Source organism: Carcharodon carcharias, chromosome 9 (assembly GCF_017639515.1).
Source record: "Carcharodon carcharias isolate sCarCar2 chromosome 9, sCarCar2.pri, whole genome shotgun sequence".
In the NCBI taxonomy this organism is placed as follows: Eukaryota; Metazoa; Chordata; class Chondrichthyes; order Lamniformes; family Lamnidae; genus Carcharodon; species Carcharodon carcharias.
In genome coordinates, this window is record NC_054475.1 from 142,065,209 (window position 1) to 142,072,881 (window position 7,673).

The following is a 7,673-nucleotide window of genomic DNA, read 5'->3' on the forward strand; positions in this document are numbered from 1 at the left end:
TGCCTATTTATCCTTAAAAAAATCAGATATATAAAAATTGCAGTTTAAATTTTTCTATCAGATATTAATCACACAATTACAAATTCCACAATGCAATAAGTAAAACATAAAAGCCAGTACTTGAATATTGGTGAAAAGGGAGACGCGTAGCCAAAGCACCCTTTTCTCCTGTAGTATAAATTGTTGTGATCATTTGAAATTTGGTATTCTTGTTTGTCCTGATGAGCACAAGCTGAAAAGCTTTGGCACATGTCTCTCTAGCAATTTTCAAGTTCTGCACTACCAATAAAGGCCTTTTTGAGATTTCTATAATAGTTTATTTTAATCTATGGGTTCTACTGTATAATTCACAGAATAGGATATATTCATTTGGAAGCTTCTGGCTTCGTGTAAAGTAGTAAGTATGACTTCAAATGGATTGTTACAACACAAGGGCACAGCCCTCTTGCAAAAGATCAAGCTCAAATTTCAACCACATTCACTTCCAAGTTTCTCTGGAAGGGAAGTGGCACATTTTCAAATTTAGCAAGAACTGTCTCACAGCGAGACAAAATCTGACCTAACAGAATAACCAAAGAGTGTCTCTGATCTTCTAGATATACCTACCAACTGAAATTCATAGTAGTAAAGTTGGGGAAGTGGGAAGCTAGTACAAAGAAAAGGTAAAGAAAAGAAAGATTTCAAGTGTTAATTAGTTACATTCATTCTTGTTATAAGGATTTTTTCTGCAGCAAGGTGACACTGAATTTTCCAGTACCAGTGAATGCTGGAATATCAATGCAGGACAGAGGATTGATCCCCAGCACCCTCCCCCACCATGCCTGCACAGCAGCAGCCCCACCACCTCCACCAACCTCACGTGTATCGGACTCATTCAAACTGCAGATGGTGAGGACAGCCATCCCTCCAGAGAGGAAAGGAAAAAGAATTCAGTCATTTCCAGGTAGCTCTCTGGTTATGACAAGCATGGAGAGAGGATGAGGAGTAGACCTTTCATACCCCAGCCACACTAAGGACAGGGGTCAGATGGGTTTGAGAGATCAAGGGACAGGAAAAACTGAGGAATTCAAAACCGTAAATTTTTCTTTACTAAACAAGGAAACAACATATTTTGGTCACTCCATGTTCCAATGTTAATTGTATTACCTGCACATTTTGTTAATGCATTGTTTGGAATTTATTACCTTATAATCCATTTATAACACTAACTCAAGATATTTATTATTAGAAGAAATGAGATCAAAGCCAAACCTTGAGTTAATACCTTATCATTTCATTGTTCTGTTAACATTCTAAAAACAGCATTGCAACCTTGGCTTTTTAACCTTCATTGTAGACAGACCAAACACGTTTCCCATTCTGTGAATTCACTTCAATCTCATTCTTTAACAGAAGGGGCTACAACAAATGAATGCAAAGCACTGATGTCAGAGCTGAAAATTCTTATCCACATTGGCCACCATCTGAATGTCGTGAACATGCTGGGAGCCTGTACCAAGCCTGGAGGTAAGAACTGAAGACTCCACACACATGAATTTTGATGGATCCTCCAAACTACCCCACCTACTCATAGGGCAAAATATTTACCTTGGTGGTGGGGCGTAGGCCCTGATCCGCTCGAATTTAAATTGACAGGCAAGGATCCCAATGTCAACACATAGTCGCGCAATATTTCAGTCGGCGGGTGCACGCAGTAATTGGCAGGGCGCCTGCTGACAATTAAAAGGCCTGTTAAGACTTTTAAAGTCTCAATTAACTGACATTTTTCACTGCCCGTCCAACCTTACAGTTGGCGGGCAGGCGAAAAGGCCAAGCGGCCTTGGCACTTTTTAGGAAACCTCATCCAAGGGCAGGATGAAGTTACCTAAAGCAAATAAAAGTAAAATAAAAATGTTTAAATTTAATTAATAACATGTCTCTGCTCACATGAGGGGACATGTTTATAACATTTTTAATTTTTTTTTTTGGAAAACTCTACATCTCCCTGAGGCAGCTCTGTGCCTGAGGGAGATTCTCAAGTGCATGCTCGCCCTCCTACCCTGCCCGCACAGACAATGCAGAGCGCTGCCACTCATGTTTCATGCTGGGTGGGCCTTAATTGGCCCACCAGTGTGAATCACCTTCTGGCCTCGATCGTGGGCAGTTGTCGGCTTCCCAACCACCTCACCCGCTCCGGCCGAGGCTGCCTGACAAGGGCTAAATTCTGCCCATTGTATCCCTCCTCTCTCCAGAAACATTTCTAATTGTCTCATGAGCCTGTTAATACTGCATACTTGAATGAGTTTCTCTGCTAATTTACTGCCCAAGTCTATTCCCTTCATATCAAAAATAATCTAACTTCCTTTCTTGGTGCTCACTTTCCTAATTTGGGATAAGATAACATAATGGCTTTCTATAGTGGAGGTAAAATTAACCAATTGTATGTATTGTATTGTTTGCTTCACTGCAACTCCAGATAATAAATGTCCCTGACCTACCAACAGCCAAACAATTGCAGTTTATCAAAATTAAACATTGCAATTGTGCATGTCAAAGGAACTCAATCGCAGCTTTATATTCAGCTTCGGAACATTAGTTTGTGAATCTCTGGCTCCAACATTTATTTAATGATTTGTTAAGCATACAATTCAAAGGGAGGTTCCATATTATGTGTCACATTTCCCATCATTCTGTTTACTAAGAATAGCAGGGATAATGGAGTTGAAATTGCTGTAACACACATGCAAAACACATCAATTTAGATGTGGAATGACCTGCACAAATCTGTGCAGGTGTTAGACCCACTGTCATAATTGTGGAGCTGATTTTTTTCAGGAATTCGTTTAACAAATTGATCACCTCATGAACGGAGCAGATATTGGGTCACCTGTACTCAGGATTCTTCAGGATTCTTCAGCAGTCCTTGTGGCCACCAACCAGTATTTTGTTTTTGATATTTTTTTCTTCAAAAGCACCTTCTTATGGAGCCAGAGTGATTGGAGTACTCCCCCACCATTCCACAGGAGTCAGAATCACCCTCACTAACCCCTCACTCCACCCCTATCCCCCCACCCCATAGTCCATTCCAACACCTGGAACCTACTGGTCCACTGTCAGCGGAGGCAGGGAGGAGACTGATTCAGATGTGAAGCTGAGAACCAATTCATATAAACCATCAGCCTTTGTGCTTCAGGCACAGACTTTCTCCACAGCCTGAAAAGGGCTGCAGACTAATTTCTACTCCAACGTCTGGGACTTGTATGTATCAGTTCAAGTGAATTATAGCATCATAAAATGGTCACAGCATAGAGGAAGCCATTTGACTCGTTGAGCCTATGCCGTACCTAATTTTAAAAAAATTAAATGAACTAATATTGGCCATGTTTTCTTTATTGTTATTTTAGTGCAATAATCAAATTGCAATCAATTACAATAATTAAAACTTATTTTTATTTCATGTTCAAACTTTTCTATCATAAACGTGTTTCCTTACTGATAAGACTATGAAAACAAACTGACAAAGTTAACAATCGTATCTTATTAATTGTTTCATAAAAGGAGTCTGCCCAGTCATGCAATAAGCCACATGGGCCAAGAAAGTTTGAGGTTTGGTCCCCAGTCTGTGCTGAGTTTGCTAATCATAGCATGACAGTAGGAATGCTTCAAATGGCTAAAGAGCTAAAGCTAAGGAGAGGAAAATCAGCCAGGGTTCCCATTCCTGATCATTGTCCAGTGATCCTAGCTGCAGAGTTCTTAGTCATTTCAATCGGATTATCATCCACCACACACATAAAGAACAGCCAATTCCAAGTTCTGATGAAAGCTCATTGACCTGAAATGTTAACTCTGTTTCCCTTTCCACAGATGCTGCTGATCTGCTGAGTATTTGCAGCATTTTATGTTTTAATTTCAGATTTCCAGCATTTGCAGTATTTTGCTTTTGGACCAGATGTGCAGTCCATATGCTCACAGACCTTTGCACTGGCAATTTGCTGCATAAATATTATTTTCTTTCTGTCGTCTGGGAGAGGACCTAACCTTCAGTAGCGCCTACCACTGTCAAATCAGAAAAGAAAGGAAACCCATCACCTGGGGATCACTAAATTCTCTTGTATTTCGTTATACTACCTCCATCAGTACTAAAAGGGTAATGCTGTGGTATTAGTTGAATGATGAAGTCAGTAACTACAACTAATTAGCTACTGTCTAACATATACCCATATTATTCTGATTGATGAATTATGAAAAGCAATTCCTTACCTATCGCTCACATTTAGCATTATGAATAGTAGGTTCTTGTGGATATTTCCTCACGCATAACCTGTCAATTCAGAAGGAAGAGCTTTTTCCAAGCATAATAAATTCTTTGTAAAAATTAACTTTTTGTGGTCAAGTCACCAGCTTTAAGCCAATTTTCCATTCGTTGGTGTACTTGTGCAAACAAGCACAGTGTTCTGTGCAGAAAAGTTCCCATGAGATAGGTTCACTGTCTGTTCTCTAAAACTTGTTTTGTTTGTTTTTCACCAGGGCCTCTGATGGTAATTGTGGAATATTGCAAGTATGGAAACCTATCCAATTACCTCAGGAGCAAGAGAAATGACTTCATTTTAGTCAAGGTATGGCCAAAAACTAAGAGCATGATTGAATGTTCCAGGTTACTTTGGTAACCTGAGGGGTAGTGGTTTATCTAACAGCCCAAACTCTGCAATCAATACATCTTTCATTAAACCCTTCGGAATACAATTTTGTCTAGAAGCGTGCTGACTAACTCATTTTTATTCAGCATCATTCTACTGCAGTCATTAACTAGTTTGAAACAAAATAGATTAACCACTGCACTGAAACAACTTGCAAAAGAATTTTAACAATGATAAAATGAAACTTCTTGTAAGTTCCTTTTTTAAAAAGAAAGTCACACACAAACATAAACACAAGTACCAACACGCCACTCGGAATGGTAGAAAATCATAAAACCAGGAGGAGGGAAAAAATATAAGATGAAATATTTTAATCATGTGAATTACATTCTACTATCTAAAGGCTTTGTCTTGGAATAACAGCTTCCCATTAAAGTCAAGCACAGTCGTCACACATAAGGATATTTCAGCTATTACAGGTCTGAGCAGTATCTACTCATTATGGGTGTTGACTCTTTGCCATTAGCCCCGATCATGCAGGGTCTCATCTATTGCATGCACCTGTCTTCCTGCAGTCTCTGTAAACTTGATGTCTATTTCCAGTGTCAGAAAAACGTCAGCCAGCCTGACACACTTGTAGATGAAACCAGCTCTGAAGTAATGGAAGGCATAAAGCGAAGATTGGAGAGCGTGGCGAGTACAGGAAGCTCAACAAGCTCAGGCTTTGTGGAAGATAAGAGTTACAGTGACGCGGAAGAGGAAGAGGAAGGTACGTTCATTTTCCTTCCTCATGTGTACTACATTGGGAATAAATGAATTGCCATGATTGTTTTCATTAATGTAGCAAGACTATTAAAAATCTATAACAAGAGTAATTTACTGTATGAATAGGGAATTTCCTTTTAAGCTAAACTCAAGTGATCCTCTGAAAGGTTCTAAAAATACCTGCCAAAGGATCAAAACATCCTGTTGTACTTTACAATATCATTAAATTGCTTGGACAAATTGCATTGTGTACTTTATGCTATCATTAATAATCACGTTGCCATTGTCAGTAAACTTACTGGTATCAGAAGTAAACAACCCCGATAAGCTTGCCAGCTGATAATACTGTCTCACAAATCCATAGAAAAGTTAGCCCTTTGAGGGTTGCAAACTTATTCCAACAACCTAATTTGTGCTCTCAAGGTGAGGGAAGCCAATGTTTGGGAATGGAACATGTTTCCATTTTGAGCATATTTTGATCAGCATGAAGCACTCTTAGGTCAGCCACAGCACAATAATATGCAGAGTAATACCAGTTTTGTGCTGAGGACCCATGTTCACTGCTAACAGTTCATTTCATACAGAATCTTCATTGAAGGTACCCAGAGAAGATTTTCATCTTAACTACTGGCCCACCTGGCTTCCATACCCTTTTAGACTGTCCTTGTGCTGCTACCAGCAAATATGCAAAAGTGCTGCCGCTGAATGGCATTTGGAGTAATTTTCATCCAGTTTTAAACTCTCAACCTATCTCTTGTTGGTCAATAGTGAGGCTCTTACGTAGTTAGCCTGTGTGGACCTTCCTTAGCTACTGAGGAAGGTCCATCGACGGAAACCTAACACCAAGACTGAAAGTCGGAAGCAACTGCACACCTGTGAGATTGCATTCGCACAATATCTTTGAAGCAGCAGTATGACTTTTGAACAAGGCCAAGAAGGAAAACTGGACAATCCAGTGAATGTGCAGTGGCTCGAATGCTTTCACTAGTGTTCTGAACTCCACCCAACAATACAGAGAGGGCAAATCCAGACAGAAGCTGCTGACTGCAACACAAATAAGATCTATTGAAAATTTAAGAATGACGGGCTATGATAAATTTACACCCATTCTGCTGTTACTGACATTTGACCTGTTTTGCAGATGCTGAAGACCTATATAAACGACCAATGGCTATGGAAGACCTGATTTGTTACAGTTTCCAAGTAGCCAAAGGCATGGAATTTTTGGCTTCAAGGAAAGTAAGTTGTTTCCAATTCTTACAAACATTAGGTTTTGCCCTCAACATAAATTTGCATTTTCACTATTGGTACTGACCCAAACCTTCATATCCAGCTTCAATCATTGATACCCTGGTCAAAATTGTCTTAAAAAAATTGGTCAGCATATAATCATTGGAGTTCAACATCCTGTGCTCCAGATTCACCACATGGAAGGGCCAAGTTTAACTTCAGGTGGAGAATGGACAAGGTGCACCTGCCAGGCTGCCACCAGCCCAAACTTTTGGATTTGAGATCTGGACCAGGTTTAAGTGCAGAACTTACTACCACCAAAAGTAGTTGAAGATAATAGATGCTTTCAAAAGGAAACTGGACAAGCACATGTAGAAAAATATGCTGGAAGTCTAAGGTGAGGTAGGCAGAATAGAAGGAGATTCAGGTGGAGGATAAACACTAATACTGACTAGATGGGCTGAATATTGTGATTCTGTGCTATATATTGAATGTAATTCTATGTCATTTGCATGCCACTAGCAAGCAACAAGCACCAAGCAATTGCTCTACTACACCACAGCTGGAGGGCAGGAAATCAACTGACTCCCACTCTCATCTGGCTGATAATTGGAGGCTTTTATCTGAGGAGGGGAGGTGATCCTCTGACGGCCTGTAGCAAGCCAAAGTTCTCAACCTCAACTAAGGCACCCATAAAAAGGCACTAAGCAGAGCGTAGTATTTCCCCATAAGGAAGGAAAATCTTTGTGTCAGGCAAGACATGTTACTATTGCACTCTTATTGGAAGCCAAGGGCTGAATAACGCAGGAGGGTGGGGATTGGGGGGGCCGGGGCATGGGGTGCTGCAGTTGGCATGCCCCCACCTCAAACCCCGAAAATCACACTGCAGGGCTCATTAACCAGTGCTGAGTGGGACTTCTACCCCTCATCAGATTGGCTGGCAACTCCATCAGTCCCAGCAGTGCTAGGAAGGCATCAGTGGCTATTGCTGGGACTGCAAGTGAGGAGTGGAGCCCAAAGCCTAGGATCCCCTGAGAAGGTAAGTCTGGCGTCTTGGGCTGG

The 7,673-nt window shown here is 40.6% G+C and overlaps 1 protein-coding gene across 2 annotated transcripts in view; it reads left to right on the plus strand.

The window, feature by feature from the left end:
• Positions 1 to 7,673, plus strand: part of kdrl (kinase insert domain receptor like) — a 217,397-nt gene that overhangs the window by 158,600 nt on the left and 51,124 nt on the right. For both annotated transcript variants that reach the window (XM_041195167.1, XM_041195168.1), the window contains exons 19-22: positions 1,393 to 1,506; positions 4,507 to 4,595; positions 5,220 to 5,385; positions 6,523 to 6,620. In XM_041195167.1, coding sequence (XP_041051101.1) covers positions 1,393 to 1,506; positions 4,507 to 4,595; positions 5,220 to 5,385; positions 6,523 to 6,620 — 467 coding nt within the window. The remainder of the gene's footprint in view (positions 1 to 1,392; positions 1,507 to 4,506; positions 4,596 to 5,219; positions 5,386 to 6,522; positions 6,621 to 7,673) is intronic.